This window comes from Bufo gargarizans, chromosome 4, assembly GCF_014858855.1.
Source record: "Bufo gargarizans isolate SCDJY-AF-19 chromosome 4, ASM1485885v1, whole genome shotgun sequence".
Classification (NCBI taxonomy): Eukaryota; Metazoa; Chordata; class Amphibia; order Anura; family Bufonidae; genus Bufo; species Bufo gargarizans.
Window position 1 is genome coordinate 34,917,012 of NC_058083.1, and position 26,701 is coordinate 34,943,712.

A 26,701-nucleotide genomic window follows, 5' to 3' on the forward strand; every position below is an offset into this window, starting at 1 on the left:
AATTCCAAATATAACCTATTTTTTTTCCTATTTTTTTACTTTATTTTGGGAAAAGGATGCTTTTTTTTTTACTTGAAAATTTTTATTGAATTTTTGGGAAACCTTTCTTTTTTTTTTACTTTTTTCACTTTCTTTTTTGTCCTACTCTGGGACTTCAACTTTTGGGGTCTGATCCCCTTTGCAATACTTCTGTATTATAATGCATTGGCTGTAAGTGTATTACTCAATATAATTCACTTACAGTCTGCTTGCCTGTGAGATCAAGGGGGCTGGATCTCAAAGGCCCTCCCGGAAGGCAGCTACGATGCCTAAGGATGGCATCGGGCTGCCTTCCCTGCCATTGGGTCCTCGTAATAGCAGCACAGGGACCGGATGGACACCTGTCTGAAGCTTGCACGTGCCGCGGTCAGCACTGACCTCGGCCGTGCAGGGGTTAATGCGCCGGCATCAGTGACTTCACGCCGGCGCATATAGCAGGGATCTGGCTATCGGTGACTGCCCGACCCCTGCCGCTGAATGGGCGGGCTCAGCTCCTGTACCCGCCCCCGATCACCATGCAGTACATGTATGTCACTGGGCTTTAAGTCATGTCCAGATCTGATGTACATGTACGTCATTTAGTGTTAATGTATCTAATGTAATGATGGACAGTGTTTTTTACTGGAATACAGAATGATAAATGCAGTTTATGTATATATACACATATATATATACAGGTCCTTCTCAAAAAATTTGCATATTGTGATAAAGTTCATTATTTTCTGTAATGTACTGATAAACATTAGACTTTCATATATTTTAGATTCATTACACACCAACTGAAGTAGTTCAAGCCTTTTATTGTTTTAATATTGATGATTTTGGCATACAGCTCATGAAAACCCAAATTTCCTATCTAAAAAAATTAGCATATTTCATCCGACCAATAAAAGAAAAGTGTTTTTAATACAAAAAAAGTCAACCTTCAAATAATTATGTTCAGTTATGCACTCAATACTTGGTCGGGAATCCTTTTGCAGAAATGACCCTTCAATGCGGCGTGGCATGGAGGCAATCAGCCTGTGGCACTGCTGAGGTGTTATGGAGGCCCAGGATGCGATAGCGGCCTTAAGCTCATCCAGAGTGTTGGGTCTTGCGTCTCTCAACTTTCTCTTCCCAATATCCCACAGATTCTCTATGGGGTTCAGGTCAGGAGAGTTGGCAGGCCAATTGAGCACAGTAATACCATGGTCAGTAAACCATTTACCAGTGGTTTTGGCACTGTGAGCAGGTGCCAGGTCGTGCTGAAAAATGAAATCTTCATCTCCATAAAGCTTTTCCGCAGATGGAAGCATGAAGTGCTCCAAAATCTTCTGATAGCTAGCTGCATTGACCCTGCCCTTGATAAAACACAGTGGACCAACACCAGCAGCTGACATGGCACCCCAGACCATCACTGACTGTGGGTACTTGACACTGGACTTTAGGCATTTTGGCATTTCCCTCTCCCCAGTCTTCCTCCAGACTCTGGCACCTTGATTTCCGAATGACATGCAAAATTTGCTTTCATCCGAAAAAAGTACTTTGGACCACTGAGCAACAGTCCAGTGCTGCTTCTCTGTAGCCCAGGTCAGGCGCTTCTGCCGCTGTTTCTGGTTCAAAAGTGGCTTGACCTGGGGAATGCGGCACCTGTAGCCAATTTCTTGCACACGCCTGTACACGGTGGCTCTGGATGTTTCTACTCCAGACTCAGTCCACTGCTTCCGCAGGTCCCCCAAGGTCTGGAATCGGTCCTTCTCCACAATCTTCCTCAGGGTCCGGTCACCTCTTCTCGTTGTGCAGCATTTTCTGCCACACTTTTTCCTTCCCACAGACTTCCCACTGAGGTGCCTTGATACAGCACTCTGGGAACAGCCTATTCCTTCAGAAATTTATTTCTGTGTCTTACCCTCTTGCTTGAGGGTGTCAATGATGGCCTTCTGGACAGCAGTCAGGTCGGCAGTCTTACCCATGATTGCGGTTTTGAGTAATGAACCAGGCTGGGAGTTTTTAAAAGCCTCAGGAATCTTTTGCAGGTGTTTAGAGTTAATTAGTTGATTCAGATGATTAGGTTAATAGCTCGTTTAGAGAACATTTTCATGATATGCTAATTTTTTGAGATAGGAATTTGGGGTTTTCATGAGCTGTATGCCAAAATCATCAATATTAAAACAATAAAAGGCTTGAACTACTTCAGTTGGTGTGTAATGCATCTAACATATATGAAAGTCTAATGTTTATCAGTACATTACAGAAAATAATGAACTTTATCACAATATGCAAATTTTTTGAGAAGGACCTGTATATATATATATATATATATATATATATATATATATTTATGTGTGTGTGAAACATACGAAATCAGACAGTTACATCATACATCTCTACATAGCCATGTGTATAAATATATATATACAGTACACTCACAGCGAGGTAGAGAGGTATGATGTAACTGGCTAATTTGCTATGTGTCACACCAGGTACTAGGCCTCCTCTTTAGATCCGACCAGTGTGCTTCCCCTTGAACTCCCTCCTTAGCTCCTTCCGTATCCCCCGCGCAATATTCGGTTTTTCCTCCTGGACCCGAATCCTATCATATCCCCGCTCCAACATGTCCTGCAGGATAAAGATGCAAGCATGTAATCCCAAATTTTTTAACTATAAGTATTTAAAATAATGTCCTCAACAACACAGCAGAAAGTATTTAAGTCTTTGATGGGGAAATATTAGATTTAATGTTACCGTTATATGATCAGATTGTACTGCAATTGTATGTGTGTGAGGTCTGAGCAATCGGATATTGGCAAGCTGAACAGAGATATACCTGTCTAGTGAAGTGACGGTACGGTATGCTGTGCACCCTTCTCCTGACCAACAGGACACAAACTCTAATCTACAGACTGTGTGTGTAAAGATAGTTATATAGCTCTTGTATATATAATACAGATAGTCAGTAGGAGATAGTCAGTGCAGGTTATATCCTGATATAGTGGATCTGATAGGTTCCAGTGCAGGGTGTTAGGTAGTGTGATAGGGATTACTGTTTCTCTGCTGTCCATACATACATGCTACATACATAGTGCTGTGATGTCACAACAACACTTAGTGCACCAATCAGTAATATGTAGTCAGACCTGCTAAAATGTGAAGTTTCACGTATTGCACCAAAATATGTGCATCATTAATTGCTGATTAGTGCAACCGCGAATATATTGGAGCACTCTGCATATAAAGCCATTTTTAATGTTCTGCCGTGCCAACCATTTTCTCCGGTCACAGAAAACTTCTAGCAGCTTGGAAAATGTAGCAAAAGTGACCCACGTCTGTATTGGGCACGCTTTATGCGAATATTACATTGCCGATTTTCGCAATCAAGAAAATAATAGCTAATTCTCGAATTTATGAATATATGATGAATATTCTACAAAATATTTGTGAAATATTGCTAATTCGAATATTGCCCCTGCCACTCATCACTAATAAATATCAGATCAACGGGGCTCCGCCACCAGGTACTCCTGTCAATCAGCTGAATACAGTGTAACGACCAGAAAGCAGTGCTCACATGGGGCGCTGTCTCCTCTTCAAACAGCTCTTGTGGAGATGCGGCATAATGTAATTACAAGTACTCCCTCCATTCAAGTGAATGGGACAAGTACTTGTCCTTACACTGCACTTCCGAGACGACGTGCGGTCTAATGAAGAGGAAGAAGCGCTCACATTGAGCATTGCCTCCTCTTCATACAGCAGATTGACGGGGGTGCCAAGTTTCGGACCTTGAAGATCTGATCTTGATAACCTATCCTGACGATAGATCATCAATGTGTATGGCAGAACAAAGGGGTTGTATGCTTTTTCTATTGATGACCAATCCTCAGGGTAGGTAATCAATAACAGATCTGCAGGGGTCCGACTCCCCGCTTGTTTAACCCTTTCGCTACCAGTGCCATACATGTACGCCGCTGGAGCTATAGGCAAACATGGCACTCACTCGCACAGCAAATTTTGGAATGTTATAACCCTAGCAACTTCTTTACAACCCCCTCCTACCGTGCAACCCCCCACTTGTGATAGCTCTCTCAGACAAGGCCATATATACTGTATGTCATGTCACTGTATTTACTGTCAATGTGTATAATGCCATTGTATAATACTGTTGGGGGGGGCACTGACAGTAAAATCTTAGTCCTCCTTCTGGGTGCCCCCTTTTTGAGTTTGGGCCCTGTAGCAGCCGCTTCCTCAGCTTCCACTATAGCTGCGCCCCTGAAGGAACCCCTCTGCTTTACACTAAGTGGGAGATTTATCAACACTGGCATGTTCTGCACTGTTCTTGTTATCCCCTGCACTGCCAGAGGAGGGAGGCCCATGCCTCATTAAAAAATTTGGCACATATTCCTGCAGTCTGTGCGCCTAAACAGACATCTATGACAGCTCAGAGCTGCCATAGATTTCTGGCTTCATTTGTGCCAGAAACTGTCGTAAATGAAGATAAATTTGTCGGGGCAGCTAATCACGACGACATCCTGCCCTTTCGAATTCCTAGCTTTCTTCTTTTTATTTTTCACTTCCACACCTCTGAATTGTACCACGGTCATGGTTGACCGCATTAATACAATTAGCCATTTGTTTCCATTATAACATTTTGTCTTCTTATATTTATATTATGAAGCACACCATGCCCTGTCCTCTATGGACAAACATTTGCTTCTTATATGTTCTTTTTGTCTTGTGTCTGTTTTGTAATTCTTTAAAACTTTCTAATTAAAACATTTACTAACATAATGAAAGAAACTTAACTGGTAAAAAATATTTGTGCCTTATTAGGTTAGTTATGTTGTGTTTGTCTATAACTGTGACGTAGATATATGTGTCTTAACATAGTAAACTTTACAAAACAACATGATTTTGTTATACTTTGTCAAGAAGAGATGTCAATTTTGTGTGCGCCTATGTCCAGCCACCCAGTTATTGTGTTGTAAATTGCAGCCTGACAAGGGTTTGGCTAGCAGATTGTGGTATTAAATTAATTTAATCAGAAATTGCAGTTAATCTAATTAATCTTAATCTAATTCCAGATAAGATAAGGGTGGATACATCTATTCGACTTACATTTAAAGTAGCTACAGATCTAGTGATGGGTTACATCGACAGCCCATTCCCACCGCAGCCCACTACTTTAGCTCCAGAAGTGGGCCTGGTGATATTTATAACTGAACTTCACCTTATTCTGCAGTATTGAAAGGGTTAAACCCTCCCTTTGACCTGTGTGCAGTTGCTAGGCTGTTTTAATCAGCTTCTGCTATATATGCCATGCTGTTAGTCTAATTCTCTGTATGAGCAATAGGCTGATCTAGCTTGCTACTCCCTCTGTAGGTGTTTGCGTGGGTTTTCTCCTGGTACTCTGGTTTCCGCCCACACTCCAAAGACATACTGATAGGGAACTTAGATTGTGAGCTTCATTGGGGACAGTTGGATGCTAATGTCTGTAAAGCGCTGCAGAATATAGTAGCGCTATATAGGTGCATAAAGTTAAAAAAAAAAAAATTTACAATCAATTTGCTCTTCTCAACCTGATGCAGAGAGTGGAAAAGTAGCAGTTTGCACTTGGTCCTGGGGTATAAAGAGTAGTAAAGCCCCTCTACCACATAACATAAAAAGTGTTACTAATGGTACATAATGGAAGAGACTTGTCATAAAATTTTGCTTCTGCTTGTTGAAGCTCTGAATATACACTCCATGTTAAAGGGGTTGTCTCATCATGGACAATGGGGGCATATCGCTAGGATATGCCCCCTTTGTCTTATAGGTGTGGGTTCCACAGCTGGGACCCGCACCCATATCGAGAACGGAGCCCCGCAAGTAAAGGAGGGCACACTGCGCATGTGCAGCCATCCTCCATTCATTTTCTATGGGGCCAGCAAAAAATAGCCGAGCGCTAGCTCGGCTATTTCTGTCAGCCCCATAGAAATGAATAGGAGCGAGGGCCAGGCATGCAGGGTACGCTCCCATTCACTTCTATGGGAAGCCGATTTCGTGGTAGCCAGACCAGAGTCCTCCAGCCACCACCTTGCGGGGCTCCGTTCTCGATATCTGTGCGGGTCCCATCGGTGAGACCTGCATCTATAAGACAATGAGGGTATATCCTAGTGATATTTGCCCATTGTCCATGTTGAGACAAACCCTTTAAATTGAAGCTCCAAGTCGAAATATTCAAAGGTTTCCAAAACACTCATAACCTTTCTTTTTAGATCCAGAACTTTTTTCTTGTGGAGAAAATTTATACCTCTCAACTAGTAAAGATTCCTGGGAAAAAATTATTGGAGAATGGAATACAGAATATAAATACTTTATTTACGGAGGAGGTAAAAGGGATCCAGGTAAAATTGTTGGCCATATTACCCAGGTAAAAAAAAAAATATTTTAATAGTTACTTTTTATTCTCTTTGAGTTAGAAATGACTGTTTTTGGGGAAACATTACCATTTTTGTACAGTGTTATTTCTTTGAATGAGATTTAATATCATACACAGCTCATGGTGGAAAAAAGCAGACTCTGTTTTCCAATTAAATACCACTTTTTACATTCAGGAAAGCTTTATAATGTGTTCATTATTTATTTCTAGAACTTTTTATTAACACAAACAGTACCCTATACTCTACCTCTCAGTAATCAACAGAAGTTTAGGCAGTAAGAGCTTCTACTGTAGTAACCATACAAAAATGCGACAAACATTGTCTATCTAGCTTACCAATACCACCCAGAGGGCATACACAGTACACATGCAAGTATATGGCATGTGATGCTGCAGCCAATCAGTGTCCTCGGCTGTGGACCACCAAGGACAGTAATTGGCTTTCACTTGTCACATACGTACCTGCAATTATTAAATAATCAGTGGCAGGCGGACAAGATCAGCATTGCAGACATTCCAGGCACTGGAAAAAGAGGTGAGTATAACTCCTCTAAGCCAATTGGGGGACTTATCATTGATTCTTTGGGAAATCACAGCTAAGACTATAACTCGTCAGAGGGTACAGTTACTGCAGGCAGTACGTATACTTGGGCAATTCACAGACTACCACCTAAATAAAACATAGCCTTTAATAAATATGCATTAAAAGGTAACCCCCCCCATCAATGTAAAGAAGGTAATAAACATAGACAAAATAACAAATGGGCTGTGAAGATTAGGGCTAATATGTAGATATAGACAGAGTCCCTAAATGGAGACTTACCCTAATCCTGCCCCTATGCTGTAGGCCCTTCCTGCAAACAGAATGGCCGCCCCGACAAGGGCGATCCCGTATTCAGGAACCTCCTGAATGCCCCTGGATGACCCTAACAAGAGGGGGGGGGGGGGCACCGTGGTGGTGTGGCATAGAGCAAGTTTATTGGATGACCTAACTTAAATACCAAAAACAAAAACCACAGTCATAGATATACAAATTAGTCACTAATAAAATGTTGGATACTGTTTCCACTCATAATAAAGCAAAATGTACTCAGTCGCCAATAATTAGCAACTCATTGCATATTAGTCTCACTCAATGTTCCAATATTATAGTCCTGTGGTCCCAATGTGTTTCGCCCTGTATAATTTAAGGGCTCATCAGGGGACCATGAAAAAGTCACTGTCAATAGTGCTACCCTCAAGCAGTGGTAACACAAATATAGTGAGCCAATACTGCAAGAAACCACTCACCATTTGTACTGGCCAGTACATCATCTGACCCCCTATTATGCAATAAGCACAGATATACCAATAAAAAAAAGTCACTCATCACTATGGCCAATAGGTCATCTGGCCCCCTCTTTCATAACACACACAGGTATGAAAATCAGACTCCTGCTATCATGATAAACAGCCAATGATACTTGCGCATCCCATGAATAGAGACAGGATCCCTCAAACAGCACCGTTTCCGGATATAGCGCTGATAAGTTGTGATGAGGAGTGTGCTGCACTATGTGTCCAGGACGGTTTAAATGATTCTTTTGGGCAACTTTTTTTTTTTTTTTTTTTTTTAACTTTTATTTTCCTTTTTTGAATTCACAATAAAAAGAGTACATTCAAGTAAAAAAGGCAGCTAATACAGGATATACATTATAACAAATAATCAATGACATAACGAAAAAGAAAAAAAGAAAATAATATCCTGCATAACTATACATATCAAAATATGCTCCAAATTACTAAACAAAACAATCTATATCCTCCTCCCTTCACCCCCTATTGGCTGTCGTCATTGTATCTAACTGGTCTCACGTGCTGCTCTCCGTTTCTTTTCCATATCCTCATATATTTTAATTTGTCGAGAATACTGTATCCATTCATTTAGTGAAGGGGGGGAGGCAGCCCCCCAGTTTTTAATTAAGATAACTTTAGCCACCATCAAACCCCTCATCCAGATCTGTCTTTCCTGAGCCAAAATTAAAGTATCCGAAGCAAAGTATCCCAGCATTACCGTCAAAGCCCCAGGATAATAATAAGAAGAGGACTCCTTTTTTAAGGTTACAAAGACCTGGTCCCAAAACCTTTTTAATTTGCTACAGTCCCAAAGTAGATGAACAAAATCCACGGTCGGAGATCCACATTTCGGACAGCTGCAGTCGCGGCCTTTATTTTGCGGGAATTTAGGGGTATAATACAATCGATGTAAGATCTTAAATTGAGTTAATCTATGGGCATTAGATATTGTGGCCTTCCTACCATTTATATAGATACTATCCCAGTGCAATGGTGGGCAGTGCAACTCCTGCTCCCATTTGCCCGGGCTCTTAAATACAGTTGCCAATGTCGTTTGAAGTTTAGAATACAATCTGGCTATCTTAACCCTCTCTTCTAAAGCAAAACAATAATCAAAAAATAAGTTCTCCCGTGGCAAAATATAAGTTTTGTTAATAGTGGCCTCGTATGCGTGTTTTAAACTTAAATACATTAACAAATCTAATGGTGAACTCTCCGTGAAATGATATTCCGAAAATAATTTGAAGTGCCCCAAAGAAAATAGGTGACACACGTTAACAACTTCTTTACAGAGCCAGTAAGTGAAATTTGTGATTTTAAAGAATTCCACCAGATTCCTATTCTCCCACAGAGGGGTAAAGGCAAAAGTATTGAAATTAAAACAAGGAATAACTAAATTAAAAACTAAGGATGGAAGGTATGTAGAAGAGAATAAAGGGCTAGCCGACTGCCTTAATGAATACTTCAGTTCAGTTTTTACAAAAGAAAAAGAAGGAGAAGGACCTCCACTAGAAAGGATGACTAATAAATCGTTTGATGCATGTGTCTTTACAGAGGAAGATGTTCTAAGTTTGCTGTCTAAAGTGAAGACAAATAAGTCACAGGGGCCTGATGAGATACACCCAAAATTATTAAAAGAGCTTAGTGGTGAGCTGGCAAAACCGTTAACAGATTTATTTAACCAATCATTAGTAACAGGAGTCGTCCCAGAAGATTGGAAATTGGCAAATGTCGTGCCCATTCACAAGAAAGGTAGTAGGGAGGAATCGAGCAACTATAGACCAGTGAGTCTGACATCAATAGTAGGCAAATTAATGGAAACCCTATTAAAGGATAGGATTGTGGAACATCCAAAATCCCATGGATTGCAAGATGAAAAACAACATGGGTTTACTTCAGGGAGATCATGTCAAACAAATCTTATAGATTTTTTTGACTGGGTGACTAAAATAATAGACGGTGGAGGTGCAGTAGACATCGCATATCTAGATTTTAGTAAGGCTTTTGACACTGTCCCACATAGAAGACTTATCAATAAACTGCAGTCATTGAGCATGGACTCCCATATTGTTGAGTGGATAAGGCAGTGGCTGAGTGACAGACAACAGAGGGTTGTAGTCAATGGAGAACATTCAAAACAAGGTCATGTTACCAGTGGGGTTCCACAGGGACCTGTACTGGGACCAATTTTGTTTAATATCTTCATAAGTGATATTGCAAAAGGCATCGATGGTAAGGTTTGTCTTTTTGCTGATGACACAAAGATATGTAACAGGGTTGATGTTCCTGGAGGGAAACGCCAAATGGAAAAGGATTTAGGAAAACTAGAAGAATGGTCAGAACTCTGGCAACTGAAATTTAATGTGGATAAGTGCAAGATAATGCACCTGGGGTGTAAAAACCAAAGGGCAGAATATAGAATATTTGACACAGTCCTGACCTCAGTATCTGAGGAAAGGGATTTAAGAGTAATTATTTCAGAAGACTTAAAGGTGGGAAGACAATGTAATAGAGCAGCACGAAATGGCAGCAGAATGCTTGGATGTATAGGGAGAGGTATAAGCAGTAGAAAGAGTGAAGTGCTTATGCCGCTTTACAGATCACTGGTGAGACCTCACTTGGAGTATTGTGCGCAGTACTGGAGGCCATATCTCCAGAAGGATATAGATACTCTAGAGAGAGTTCAGAGAAGAGCTACTAAACTAGTACATGGATTGCAGGATAAAACTTACCAGGAAAGGTTAAAAGACCTTAATATGTATAGCTTGGAAGAAAGAAGAGACAGAGGGGATATGATAGAAACTTTTAAATACATAAAGGGAATCAACTCGGTAACGGAGGAGAGCATATTTAAAAGAAGAAAAACTACCACAAGAGGACACAGTTTTAAATTAGAGGGGCAAAGGTTTAAAAGTAATATCAGGAAGTATTACTTTACTGAGAGAGTAGTGGATGCATGGAATAGCCTTCCTGCAGAAGTGGTAGCTGAAAATACAGTGAAGGAGTTTAAGCATGCATGGGATAGGCATAAGGCTATCCTTCATATAAGATAGGGCCAGGGACTATTCATAGGATTCAGATATATTGGGCAGACTAGATGGGCCAAATGGTTCTTATCTGCCGACACATTCTATGTTTCTATGTTTCTATTGGAAACTTTGAGTATTATCTTGAGCTTATTCCAAACCCTCTGTAGGGTCCAAGGAATCAATAGGGACTTCCTCAAACCCAAATAACCAGATTCCAAACAAGTGAAAATATTATCTATTGGTTTATCAATAACATGTGACAAATATTGTGCTAGTGGGCTCTCTTTAAAATTACAGCATTGTTGAATTTGTGCACATAAAAAGTATCCTTAAAAAAAGGGAGTGATAGTCCACCCTCTGATTCCGACAACCATAGATATCTTTGTTTTATATGAACCCTCTTCCTTCCCCATATTAAATTGTCGATAAGAGTCTCCAGTCTATGGAAAAAGATATCATCAATCCAAATAGGGGAAGCACACATCGGGTACATCACAATAGGCAAGATAATCATTTTAACCAGTGCTATTCGATCAGTCTGTGCTAATATCAGCTTCTGCCAAGCGCAAATTTTGGATTTAACTTTGTCCAGGACCGGGGCCAAGTTAAGGTCGTAAAACCTATTTATAGGGATACCAATCTTAACCCCTAAATAGTCCAATGTTTCATTAGGGGAAAGAACCCGGACACCACTACCCTCATCTATGGCCCTGCAGTTCAGCGGGAGGAGTGATGACTTAGCCCAGTTAATCAGGTAACCTGATAACTTGCCGAATTCCTCTATAGCTTTCATCACGTAAGGGAGGATTTTCCATCCCTGATCCAAAAACAAAATAACATCATCAGCATAGAGGCTTATTTTATCGCTCACTCCTGCAACCCCAAAGCAGTCTATGTGGTAGTCTGATCGGATCTTGGAGGCTAGCGGTTCAATAAATAGGGCAAAGAGGAGGGGAGACTGTCTCATCCCTCGCCGCATCATAACCGGGGTTCAGTTAATATCATTAATATTTATACGAGCAGTGGGCTGCTCACAGAGCATTTGGGTAATTTCTATAAATACCTTCCCCAATCCGAAGTGAGACATGGTGGACCACAAAAAAGACCACTCGATCCTGTCAAACGCCTTTGTGGCATCTAAAGACAGGATGGAGCGGTCTACACCTTCTCCAACCAAGAGATTCAAGTAAACCATGTAGAGGCTCATCTGTATTTGCCTCCCTGGGATGAATCCCTTCTAGTTAGGGTGGACCAGAGAGGCAATGACCATCCTGAGGCAATTGGCAAGAATTTTTGCAAAAATTTTGTAATCTGTATTTAGAAGCGATATGGGCCTATATGCCCCCATATCGCTTACCTCTTTTTCCTTCTTCAACACCAAGATGACGGACGGTCCAGATGAAGGACGGTCCAGCATTTTCCTGTCCTGTAAAGCCAACTGGGACAACTTTGTTAAAGGTTATGAATGGACACTTTAGAGCATTTTTTTTTAGATTGCATTTCACTAATTTTGGGTTAAAAATAATTTTTCAATTGGTCTTAATAATTTTTTTGGGGAAGTTCTTGTGATAGATGGGGTATAAAATCAGTCCCTCTTTGAGTTCTGTCAGCTGACTGCTCATGTGAAACTTTAGTTTAAGTTTAGCCATAATGAGTGTTCATGAGGTCAGGGCATTAGAGATGAGGCTTCACATAGGCTTCACATAATCCCTCAGCTGATGGAACTCAGGAGGGACAGTCTGAAAATAAACTAATGTATCACAAAACAAATTTTTTTTTGTTTTTTTATTTTTTAATAAAGACCAATGGACAAAAGATTCTTATTTTAAAATAAGTAAAATGCAATCATAAGAATAATTTTCACTTGAAGGTGTCTATATAGCCTTTAACTAAATTATTTATACTTCCTCCCCATATTTGTGTAGTATATAGTACAAATAAGCATTACCACTATATAATAAATGTTTATAACACTGTTATGCCATGCATATAAATAGAATTAGCATACCATTTATATAAATAGTATGTACAATAATTGCACACTGATACACACATATACAGTCAGGTCCATAAATATTTTGACATCGACACAATTCTAACATTTCTGGCTCTATACACCACCACAATGGATTTGAAATGAAACAAACAAGATGTGCTTTAACTGCAGACAGTCAGCTTTAATTTGAGGTTATTTACATCCAAATCAGGTAAACAGTGTAGGAATTACAACTGTTTGCATATGTGCCTCCCACTGTTAAGGGACCAAAAGTAATGGGACAGAATAATAATCGTAAATCAAACTTTCACTTTTTAATACTTGGTTGCAAATCCTTTGCAGTCAATTACTGCCTGAAGTCTGGAATGCATAAACATCACCAGACGCTGGGTTTCATCCCTGGTGATGCTCTGCCAGGCCTCTACTGCAACTGTCTTCAGTTCCTGCTTGTTCTTGAGGCCTTTTCCCTTCAGTTTTGTCTTCAGCAAGTGAAATGCATGCTCAATCGGATTCAGGTCAGGTGATTGACTTGGCCATTGCATAACATTCCACTTCTTTCCCTTAAAAAACTCTTTGGTTGCTTTTGCAGTATGCTTTGGGTCATTGTCCATCTGCACTGTGAAGTGCCGTCCAATGAGTTCTGAAGCATTTGGCTGAATATGAGCAGACAATATTGTCCGAAACACTTCAGAATTCATCCTGCTGCTTTTGTCAGCAGTCACATCAATAAATGCAAGAGAACTAGTTCCATTGGCAGCCATACATGCCCACACCATGACAATACCACCACCATGCCTCACTGATGAGGTGGTATGCTTTGGATCATGAGCAGTTCCTTTCCTTCTCCATAATCTTCTCTTCCCATCACTCTGCTACAAGTTGATCTTGGTCTCATCTGTCCATAGGATGATGTTCCAGAACTGTGAAGGCTTTTTTAGATGTCGTTTGGCAAACTCTAATCTGGCCTTCCTGTTTTTGAGGCTCATCAATGATTTACATCTTGTGGTGAACAATCTGTATTCACTCTGGTCAAGTCTTCTCTTGATTGTTGACTTTGACACGCATGCACCGACCTCCTGGAGTGTTTTCTTGATCTGGCCAACTTTTGTGAAGGGTTTTTTCTTCACCAGAGAAAGAATTCTTCGGTCATCCACCGCAGTTGTTTTCCGTGGTCTTCCAGGTCTTTTGGTGTTACTCAGCTCACCGGTGCGTTCCTTATTTTTAAGAATGTTCCAAACAGTTGTTTTGGCCATGCCTAATGTTTTTGCTATCTCTCTGATGGGTTTGTTTTGTTTTTTCAGCCTAATGATGGCTTGCTTCACTGATAGTGACAGCTCTTTGGATCTCATCTTGAGAGTTGACAGCAACAGATTCAAAATGCAAATAGCAGACAGCAGACTGGAAATGAACTCTGGACCTTTTATCTGCTCATTGTAATTGGGATAAAGAGGGAATAACACACACCTGGCCATGGAACAGCCGAGAAGCCAATTGTCTCATTACTTTTGGTCCCTTAACAAGTGGGAGGCACATATCCAAACTGTTGTAATTTCTAAATACCCTCAAATTAAAGCTGATAGTCTGCAGTTAAAGCACATCTTGTTCGTTTCATTTCAAATCCATTGTGGTGGTGTATAGAGCCAGAAATGTCACAATTGTGTTGATGTCCCAATATTTATGGACCTGAATGTAAAAATTACCTCTAAACTGTTCACTGTAGCACAGATTCACATTACACAAATATACACATTTCACAACAATTTCACACATACAGTACAGACCAAAAGTTTGGACACACCTTCTGATTCAAAGAGTTTTCTTTATTTTCATGACTATGAAAATTGTAGATTCACACTGAAGGCATCAGAACTATGAATTAACACATGTGGAATTATATACATAACAAAAAAGTGTGAAACAACTGAAAATATGTCATATTCTAGGTTCTTCAAAGTAGCCACCTTTTGCTTTGATTACTGCTTTGCACACTCTTGGCAGTCTCTTGATGAGCTTCAAGAGGTAGTCACCTGAAATTGTCCTTCAGTTTTGATGCCCATTTCTAAAATATTGTGGATTTGTTCTATACTGTATATTATACTGTACCATAAATAGATTCTATGTATCATAGTTAATTCTTCTGATAGTGATGTATTTTCTGAGACAGATTATGTATACCATAAAGAAACCCATAAGATGCTACTTTCACCTTCTGCTTATGTTCCATTTGTCTTTGTTAAGGTGATTTGGGCGAACTCGTACCAAGTAGGATGTGCAGCTGCTTATTGTGAAAACTTAGGCATGTTCCTAGTTGTTTGCCACTACTGCCCAGCGTAAGTCCTGTAAAAATTTCGGCATATCAAATGATCAAAATGTATGTATCTCTAGTAATGCTAGTAAAAACTACAGATCTATACTGAGAAAAAAAAAATCCTCTTACCGCCCCATCAATGGGTAGTTAAAAATTGTGGATGACACAAAAGCAAATGAGTAGAGTTGAGCGAACACCTGGATGTTCGGGTTCGAGAACTTCGTCCCGAACCCGAACCCCATTGAAGTCAATGGGGACCCAAACTTTTCGGCACTAAAAAGGCTGTAAAACACCCTTGGAAAGGAATAGAGGGCTGCAAAAGGCAGCAACATGTAGGTAAATCCCCTGCAAACAAATGTGGATAGGGAAATGAATACAAATAAAAATAGAATAAATAAAAATTAACCAATATCAATTGGAGAGAGGTCCCATAGCAGAGAATCTGGCTTCACATCACCCACCACTGGAACAGTCCATTGTCATATATTTAGGCCCCGGCACCCAGGCAGAAGAGAGAGGTCTCATAACAGAGAATCTGGCTTCACTTCACCCACCACTGGAACAGTCCATTGTCATATATTTAGGCCCCGGCACCCGGGCAGAGGAGAGTGGTCCCATAACAGAGAATCTAGCTTCATGTCAGCAGAGAATCAGTCTTCATGTCATAGCAGAGAATCATGCTTTACGTCACCCAACACTGGAACAGTCCATTGTCAGATATTTAGGCCCCGACACCCAGGCAGAGGAGAGAGGTCCCATAACAGAGAATATGGCTTCATGTCAGCAGAGAATCAGTCTTCATGTCATAGTAGAGAATCATGCTTCACGTCACCCAACACTGGAACAGTCCATTGTCAGATATTTAGGCCCAGGCACCCGGGCAGAGGAGAGAGGTCCCGTAACAGAGAATCTGGCTTTATGTCAGCAGAGAATCAGTCTTCATGTCATAGAAGAGAATCATGCTTTACGTCACCCAACATTGGAACAGTCCATTGTCAGATATTTAGGCCCAGGCACCCAGGCAGAGGAGAGAGGTCCCGTAACAGAGAATCTGGCTTCATGTCAGCAGAGAATCAGTCTTCGTGTCATAGCAGAGAATCAGGCTTCACGTCACCCAACATTGGAACAGTCCATTGTCATATATTTAGGCCCCGGCACCCAGACAGAGGAGAGGTTCATTCAACTTTGGGTTGCCCCGCAATATAATGGTAAAATGAAAATAAAAATAGGATTAAATGAGGAAGTGCCCTGGAGAGAGGGGATATGATAGAAACTTTTAAATACATAAAGGGAATCAACTCGGTAAAGGAGGAGAGCATATTTAAAAGAAGAAAAACTACCACAAGAGGACACAGTTTTAAATTAGAGGGGCAAAGGTTTAAAAGTAATATAAGGAAGTATTACTTTACTGAGAGAGTAGTGTATGCATGGAATAGCCTTCCTGCAGAAGTGGTAGCTGCAAATACAGTGAAGGAGTTTAAGCATGCATGGGATAGGCATAAGGCTATCCTTCATATAAGATAGGGCCAGGGACTATTCATAGGATTCAGATATATTGGGCAGACTAGATGGGCCAAATGGTTCTTATCTGCCGACACATTCTATGAGTACAATAATATATGGTTAAGGGGAGGTAGTTAATGTCTAATCTGCACAAGGGATGGACAGGTCCTGTGGAATTCATGCCTGGTTCATTTTTATGAACGTCAGCTTGTCCACATTGGCTGTAGAAAGGCGGCTGCGTTTGTCTGTAATGACGCCCCCTGCCGTGCTGAATACACGTTCAGACAAAACGCTGGCCACCGGGCAGGCCAGCACCTCCAAGGCATAAAAGGCTAGCTCTGGCCACGTGGACAATTTAGAGACCCAGAAGTTGAATGGGGCCGAACCATCAGTCAGTACGTGGAGGGGTGTGCACACGTACTGTTCCACCATGTTAGTGAAATGTTGCCTCCTGCTAACACGTTGCGTATCAGGTGGTGGTGCAGTTAGCTGTGGCGTGTTGACAAAACTTTTCCACATCTCTGCCATGCTAACCCTGCCCTCAGAGGAGCTGGCCGTGACACAGCTGCCTTGGCGACCTCTTGCTCCTCCTCTGCCTTCGCCTTGGGCTTCCACTTGTTCCCCTGTGACATTTGGGAATGCTCTCAGTAGCCAACGTGCACTTGTACTTGCGCATATTCCTATCACACTTCAGTGCAGGAAGTAAGGTGGGCACATTGTCTTTGTACCGTGGATCCAGCAGGGTGGCAACCCAGTAGTCCGCACACGTTAAAATGTGGGCAACTCTGCTGTCGTTGTGCAGGCACTGCAGCATGTAGTCGCTCATGTGTGCCAGGCTGCCCAGAGGTAAGGACAAGCTGTCCTCTGTGGGAGGCGTATCGTCATCGTCCTGCCTTTCCCCCCAGCCACGCACCAGTGATGGGCCCGATCTGCGTTGGGTGCCACCCCGCTGTGACCATGCTTAATCCTCATCCTCCTCCACCTCCTCCTCATCCTCGTCCTCCTCGTCTTCCAGTAGTGGGCCCTGGCTGGCCACATTTGTACCTGGCCTCTGCTGTTGCAAAAAACCTCCCTCTGAGACACTTCGAAGAGACTGGCCTGAAAGTGCTAAAAATGACCCCTCTTCCTCCTCATCCTGGGCCACCTCCTCTTCCATCATCGCCCTAAGTGTTTTCTCAAGGAGACATAGAAGTGGTATTGTAACGCTGATAACGGCGTCATCGCCACTGGCCATGTAGGTGGAGTACTCGAAACAGCGCAACAGGGCACATAGGTCTCGCATGGAGGCCCAGTCATTGGTGGTGAAGTGGTGCTGTTCCGCAGTGTGACTGACCCGTGCGTGCTGCAGCTGAAACTCCACTATGGCCTGCTGCTGCTCGCACAGTCTGTCCAGCATGTGCAAGGTGGAGTTCCACCTGGTGGGCACATCGCATATCAGGCGGTGAGTGGGAAGGCCGAAGTTACGCTGTAGCGCAGACAGGCGAGCAGCAGCAGGATGTGAACGCCGGAAGCGCGAACAGACGGCCAGCACTTTATGCAGCAGCTCTGACATGTCGGGGTAGTTGTGAATGAACTTCTGCACCACCAAATTCAGCACATGCGCCAGGCAAGGGATGTGCGTCAAACCGGCTAGTCCCAGAGCTGCAATGAGATTTTGCCCATTATCGCACACCACCAGGTCGGGCTTGAGGCTCACCGGCAGCAACCACTCGTCGGTCTGTTGTTCTATACCCCGCCACAAATCCTGTGCGGTGTGGGGCCTGTCCCCCAAACATATGAGTTTCAGAATGGCCTGCTGACGTTTACCCCGGGCTGTGCTGAAGTTGGTGTTGAAGGTGTGTGGCTGACTGGATGAGCAGGTGGAAGAAGAGGAGGAGGAAGCCGAGTAGGAAAAGGAGGCAACAGGAGGCAAAGAATGTTGCCCTGTGATCCTTGGCGGCGGAAGGACGTGCGCCAAACAGCTCTCCGCCTGGGGCCCAGCCGCCACTACATTTACCCAGTGTGCAGTTAGGGAGATATAGCGTCCCTGTCCGTGCTTACTGGTCCACGTATCTGTGGTTAGGTGGACCTTGCCACAGATGGCGTTGCGCAGTGCACACTTGATTTTATCGGATACTTGTTTGTGCAGGGAAGGCACGGCTCTTTTGGAGAAGTAGTGCCAGCTTGGAACAACATACTGTGGAACAGCAAGCGACATGAGCTGTTTGAAGCTGTCTGTGTCCACCAACCTAAATGACAGCATTTCATAGGCCAGTAGTTTAGAAATGCTGGCATTCAGGGCCATTGATCGAGGGTGGCTTGGTGGGAATTTACGCTTTGTCTCAAATGTTTGTGACATGGAGAGCTGAACGCTGACTTGTGACATGGTTGAGATGCTTGGTGACGGAGGTGGTGGTGTTGGTGGTACATCCCCTGTTTGCTGGGCGGCAGGTGCAACGTTCCTCCAGAGGCGGAGGAAGAGGCCGAGGCGGCAGCAGCAGAATAGGCCGAGGCGGCAGCAGCAGAAGAGGTAGCAGGGGGAGCCTGAGTGACTTCCTTGGTTTTAAGGTGTTTACTCCACTGCAGTTCATGCTTTGCATGCAGGTGCCTGGTCATGCAGGTTGTGCTCAGGTTCAGAACGTTAATGCCTCGCTTCAGGCTCTGATGGCACAGCGTGCAAACCACTCGGGTCTTGTCGTCAGCACATTGTTTGAAGCAGTGCCATGCCAGGGAACTCCTTGAAGCTGCCTTTGGGGTGCTCGGTCCCAGATGGCGGCGGTCAGTAGCAGGCGGAGTCTCTTGGCGGCGGGTGTTCTGCTTTTGCCCACTGCTCCCTCTTTTGCTACGCTGTTGGCTCGGTCTCACCACTGCCTCTTCCTCCGAACTGTGAAAGTCAGTGGCACGACCTTCATTCCATGTGGGGTCTAGGACCTCATCGTCCGATGCATCGTCTTCCACTCAGTCTTGATCCCTGACCTCCTGTTCAGTCTGCACACTGCATAAAGACGCAGCAGTTGGCACCTGTGTTTCGTCATCATCAGAGACGTGCTGAGGTGGTATTCCCATGTCCTCATCATCAGGAAACATAAGTGGTTGTGCGTCAGTGCAGCTGGGGAAGGGCTAGGTGGATGCCCTTGGGAAACCCTGCAAGCAGAGTCTTCAAACAGCATAAGAGACTGCTGCATAACTTGAGGCTCAGACAATTTTCCTGGTATGCATGGGGGTGATGTGACAGACTGATGGGCTTGGTTTTCAGGCGCCATCTGTGCGCTTTCTGCAGAAGACTGGGTGGGAGATAATGTGAACGTGCTGGATCCACTGTCGGCCACCCAATTGACTAATGCCTGTACCTGCTCAGGCCTTACCATCCTTAGAACGGCATTGGGCCCCACCAAATATCGCTGTAAATTACTAGGACGTGTGGCTGTGGCAGAACGGCCACGTCCTCTCCCAGCACCAGAGAGTCCACTAACACCACCACGACCATGTCCGCGTCCGCGTCCCTTACTAGATGTTTTCCTCATTGTTACCGTTCACAGCAATAAGAAAAATATTATTTGGCACAATGTATTGAATTCTAATTCAGGCCTTTTTTTACAGACACCTAACACCATCTGGCTATCTATTTAGGTACCGTATTACACTAATAAAGGCACAGCAGTAACAACATATTTAGCTGAATATAAATTTGAGGCCTATTATTTAGGCACTGGGCGACAGGTATATACGTTTACAGCCTAATTAGACTTGGAATTGCACAGTAGCGTGTGTGTGAAGTTATTGAGAATGACCCTATCAGCACCTTGAATCTAATATACCTTTTTAGGGATAGATTTAAAGTAGGCCTGATACAGCAGAAACCACTAATTTAGAGAATTGCTAAGTTGTGAATTGTATTTCAACCCAGAACAAAAACTGTGCTTTGACGGACCCAAAATAACTTGACTAGCCTCGGCAATAACCACAGATTTAGATGAATATAAATTTGAGGCCTATTATTTAGGCGCTGGGTGACAGGTATACGTTTACACACAGAATTAGACTTGGAATTGCACAGTAGCGTGTGTGTGAAGTTATTGAGAATGGCCCTATCAGCACCTTGAATCTAATATACCCTTTTAGGGATAGATTTAAACTAGGCCTCATACAGCAGAAACCTCTAATTTAGAGAATTGCTAAGTTGGGAATTGTATTTCAACCCAGAACAAAAACTGTGCTTTGACGGACCCAAAATAACTTGACCAACCTCAGCAATAACCACAGATTTAGATGAATATAAATTTGAGGCCTATTATTTAGGCGCTGGGTGACAGGTATACGTTTACAGACAGAATTAGACTTGGAATTGCACAGTAGCGTGTGTGTGAAGTTATTGAGAATGGCCCTATCAGCACCTTGAATCTAATATACCCTTTTAGGGATAGATTTAAAGTAGGCCTCATACAGCAGAAACCACTAATTTAGAGAATTGCTAAGTTGGGAATTGTATTTCAACCCAGAACAAAAACTGTGCTTTGACGGACCCAAAATAACTTGACCAACCTCAGCAATAACCACAGATTTAGATGAATATAAATTTGAGGCCTATTATTTAGGCGCTGGGTGACAGGTATACGTTTACAGACAGAATTAGACTTGGAATTGCACAGTAGCGTTTGTGTGAATTTATTGAGAATGACCCTATCAGCACCTTGAATCTAATATACCCTTTTAATGAATAGATTTAAAGTAGCCCTGATACAGCAGAAACCACTAATTTAGGAAATTGCTAAGTTGGGAATTGTATTTCAACCCTGAACAAAAATATATCCTTTGCCAGACCGAAGACAGTATTACAATAGGCTGGCCACAGCTGAAACACCAGATTTAGGGTACTGCTATTTTGGCAATTGTATTTCACCCCTCAATAAAATAGCAAGCACAGCCAAGCCCCTGATGTAGGATATAGCCAAAAAATAAACACACTATTGATGGTTAAATGCACTTGGTGACAGCTTGCCCCTGATGTAGGATATAGCCAAAAAGTAACCACACTATTGATGGTTAAATGCACTTGGTGACAGCTTGCCCCTGATGTAGGATATAGCCAAAAAATAACCACACTATTGATGGTTAAATGCACTTGGTGACAGCTTGCCCCTGATGTAGGATATAGCCAAAAAATAACCACACTATTGATGGTTAAATGCACTTGATGACAGCTTGCCCCTGATGTAGGATATAGCCAAAAAAATAACCACACTATTGATGGTTAAATGTACTTGGTGGCAGCTTGTGCTGGCGCACCACAAGACACAAAATGGCTGGGATCACCCCAGAAAAAAATGAATGAAAAACGCTCTGGGCAGCCTAAAAACAGTGAGCAATTGAATAGCAGCAGTTCAATGATCCACAGCTGTAGATGGATCACTGACTTAAGTGTTTTGGAGGAGTTAATCACTGCCTAATCTCGCCCTAACAGTCGCAGCTGCAACCTCTCCCTACACTGTTCAGAGCAGAGTGACGTGCGGCGCTACGTGACTCCAGCTTAAATAGAGGCTGGGTCACATGCTGCACTGGCCAATCACAGCCATGCCAATAGTAGGCATGGCTGTGGTGGCCTCTTGGGGCAAGTAGTATGACGCTTGTTGATTGGCTGCTTTGCAGCCTTTCAAAAAGCGCCAAGAAAGCGACGAACACCGAACCCGGACTTTTACGAAAATGTTCGGGTTCAGGTCCGTGTCACGGACACCCCAAAATTCGGTACGAACCCGAACTATACAGTTCGGGTACGCTCATCCCTACAAATGAGTGTTTTTCAATAGTAATGCAAAAGTAGCCAAACAAAGGGAAAAAAAACTATATAAAGTTAGAACCATACAGATACACAGAAATAGTTAATAATATTTGATCAATAAGGAATGTTGCTCTCCTAAATGGGGAAACTTTGTAATATAGCTTATTTGAGACACTGTCTCTTTTCTCCAGTTATCAGCTCTTTTACTTTCCCTCCTAAATTAACATTATCTGAGACAGAGAAGAACTATCAGCTCACTAAAGGATAAAAGCACATGTTACCCATAAAATCTTTGGAAAGGGAGAAGAGGTGTGGGATGACAGTCCATCTTTGCTGCAACTCAGCTTTAATCTGAAGGAAACTGTTCAGTTTTCCTACAGTGACACCACAGGTGAAATTGAACATTGCATGATGTTGACTGAAATCAATAGGTTTTCTGTGTGATGCACAGATATCAGGGGCGGACTGAGAACTTAAAGTGCCCCGCAAAAAAAAACCAACTAAGATGTTGTAGCAGGTCTAAATTAACAGAAGGCGGGGAAACGCAAGTAGGCGAGGTCAACAATACTATAGTGCAAAATACCATCCCAGCTGAACCAAATAACACAGTGTAGCACAATATACTGCCCCAAAAGCGGCCCTTCTGTGGTGACCATCTATAGATAACATTTTCTGATCTGTCCTCCTCCTCCAGTTGTCTATGGAGCAGAGGTCTTACGAGGTGAGGTGCGCGCCATATCAGTAAAATTAAGAAGGGCATGTGTGGTCACTGACTGGGTATATGAGTACTTGATTTTCACAGTATTAATATACACAATCAGCAACATAGAGGAGGGCTTGGGTGGCCTCCTTGGGCATTGGCCCACCGGGAAATTTCCCTGTAGGGTCTATGGCCAATCCGCCCTTGACAGATATACAGGGACCTTCAGGGTTTACACTAGTACATCTTAATAAATTAGAATATCATTGAAATGTTAATTTACTTCAGTAGTTCAGTGATCTATTTCAATTGTTCATTTCTTTTAATGTTGATGATTATGGATTGGTTTGGTGTTTCTCATCTCCCTCTTTACAATACCCCATAGATTCTTTATGAGGGCTTAGGTCAGGCGAGTTTTGTGGTAAAGCAAGCACAATGATACTGTGGTTATTAAACCAGGTACTGGTAATTGTGGGCAGGTGAAAAGTCCTGCTGGAAACTGAAATCAGCATCTGCTTAAAGCTTGTCAGCAAAGGGAAGCATGACCTGCATAAAGGGCTATGGAGAGAGAGAGAGAAATGTTTCTGTTTTGGAAGAAAAGCAAATTTGAATATCTTTCACAGAAAGCCAGAGGTATGCAAAAAAGCTTGCCTAACGAAAGAGGGGATATCCTATCCAATGTTAGAAGAATTAAAATATTCAATTTGCATAGACACTTCCTAGAAACCAAAAGTAGTGCCGCCTGGCATATAATACTCATGCATATTTTTTGATCTCCCTAATGATAAAGAGCACCCCCAAAGAGAACCCCAGCCAGTCAACCAGGTAAGATAAGTTTATCTTGAGACATTCTGGTTCTCTTGTTCTTCTAAAAAGAGAACTATATGTTTTGTGGGATGTTGTATTTCTTTGTCTCTTTTTTAGTTGAATGTTATTTTGGGGATCTCTCTGGTATATCTGAAGTTGCAGTTTTGCCATAATGATGGTGTATTCTCAGGTGAATAAGAAGGGAAAGTTCCAATGAAGTGAGACAGCCGGAGCTATAATCATACCTACTTGCTGCTGCACAGCAAGTAGATAAACAGTAAAGAAAACACAGCAGCAATATGAGCATTTCATTATTTTCACATAATGTATTGACAAAGATGCGTGCCTGTCTTTTAAACACGCTTATATAAGGGCAATAACCCTTTGCCAGAAAAAAGCAGACGAAAACAATGTTTCTAGTTGAAAGGCCTTAGAGGGAACCTCTGGGTGGGTACTCTTTCAAATATGGAGAGCAGTTGATATACATAATGACTATTGTAGAATATACAATGCTCCTCTTGATTTCTGTCTAAAATATATGCAAATTATCTTGTATAATATCTGATGGGATCAGATTGGTTTAGGAAAGCTAATTTGAATATCTTTTCCAGTAACACAGAGGGGCATAGCCTGGCCTACAATAATGCACACACAAACTTGGCATACCAGGGTCTCTCTTACAAATATGGCTTATTCTGAATCCAAACTATATGAAAGTTTGGATAATTAATGTAAATAATATATGAATTTCACTTGAATTGAATTGCTGAAATAAAATAACTTTTTGATGATATTCAAATTTATTGAGATGTAGTAGTAGTCTTTCAAAGTATCTGAAAATACTTTTTTTAAACCAGACTGATTGTCATGATAGATCTTGTTGGAGCTCATACAATAAGATTATATGGAGATAAAATATTATAAAAAAATAAATAAAAAATACTTACACTCTTCAGGAAAGCAGTTAGAAAACCGCCATGTATCTAGAGATAGATCTATTTTGCTATACATACCGTATACATATGGTCTGTATTTGACCGTGTATGACCGCGGATTCATAGGCAACTCCAGTACTGTAGAAAAGCACACACGTATGACCTGGGGTTGCAGATTCAATGTGCTATCTCATTTTAAATGTCAGCTCAACTCCGATGCAGTTCTACACTGTGGCAATGACCTGGATCCATTCCACATCATCAATACAAATAGAATTAACTGTACTTTTTGTACATAACTTTGACAAAGAAAATACTCTGCAATTCAGCAGTCATGTAACTGTAACTACATAAAGATGGTAAGTAGATACAATAAATCCATAACTGTTAAAAGGTCTTTTGGGGGAAACAGTCTTATTTGCAGAACTAAGCAAGAGAGCTAAGAAATCCTGCATAATATACAACACATAAAGGCTGACAGATCCTCTATACTACACCACACAGGAGAGCTGACGGATCCTCTATACTACACCACACAGGAGAGCTGACGGATCCTCTATACCAGTGATAGGCAAACTACGGCTCTCCAGCTGTTGCAGAACTACAACTCCCAGCATGGAAAGGCTACCTACAGCTTTCAGCCTACAGCAGGGCATGGTGGGAGTTGTAGTTTTGCAACAGCTGGAGAGCCGCAGTTTGCCTACAACTGCTCTATACTACACCACACAGGAGAGCTGACAGATCCTCTATACTACACCACACAGGAGAGCCGACACATCCTCTATACTACACCACACAGGAGAGCCGACAGATCCTCTATGCTACACCACACAGGAGAGCTGACAGATCCTCTATACTACACCACACAGGAGAGCTGACAGATCCTCTATACTATACCACACAGGAGAGCTGACAGATCCTCTGTACTACACCACACAGGAGAGCTGACAGATCCTCTATACTACACCACACAGCAGAGCTGACAGATCCTCTATACTACACCACACAGGAGAGCTGACAGATCCTCTATACTACACCACACAGGAAAACTGACAGATCCTCTATACTACACCACACAGTAGAGCCAACACATCCTCTATACTACACCACACAGGAGAGCTGACAGATCCTCTATACTACACCACACAGGAGAGCTGACAGATCCTCTATACTACACCACTCAGTAGAGCCAACACATCCTCTATACTACACCACACAGGAGAGCTGACAGATCCTCTATACTACACCACACAGGAGAGCCGACAGATCCTCTATACTACACCACACAGGAGAGCTGACATATCCTCTATACTACACCACACAGGGGAGCTGACAGATCCTCTATACTACACCACACTGGAGAGCTGACAGATCCTCTATACTACACAACACAGGAGAGATGACAGATCCTCTATACTACACCACACAGGAGAGCCGACAGATCCTCTATACTACACCACACAGAAGAGCCAACAGATCCTCTATACTACACAGGATTGCTGACAGATCCTCTATACTACACAACACAGGAGAGATGACAGATCCTCTATACTACACCACACAGGAGAGCTGACAGATCCTCTATACTACACCACACAGGAGAGCTGACAGATCCTCTATACTACACCACTCAGTAGAGCCAACACATCCTCTATACTACACCACACAGGAGAGCTGACAGATCCTCTATACTACACCACACAGGAGAGCCGACAGATCCTCTATACTACACCACACAGGAGAGCTGACATATCCTCTATACTACACCACACAGGAGAGCTGACAGATCCTCTATACTACACCACACTGGAGAGCTGACAGATCCTCTATACTACACAACACAGGAGAGATGACAGATCCTCTATACTACACCACACAGGAGAGCCGACAGATCCTCTAT

General features: G+C 42.4%; 1 protein-coding gene across 1 annotated transcript in view; it reads left to right on the forward strand.

Moving 5' to 3' along the window:
• Positions 1-304: 304 nt before the first annotated feature.
• LOC122935166 (cysteine-rich venom protein DIS2-like) overlaps positions 305-26,701 on the forward strand; it is a 35,076-nt gene continuing 8,679 nt past the window's right edge. Inside the window, exons 1-3 of the mRNA XM_044290931.1 lie at positions 305-350; positions 6,270-6,424; positions 15,032-15,123. Coding sequence (XP_044146866.1) covers positions 305-350; positions 6,270-6,424; positions 15,032-15,123 — 293 coding nt within the window. The remainder of the gene's footprint in view (positions 351-6,269; positions 6,425-15,031; positions 15,124-26,701) is intronic.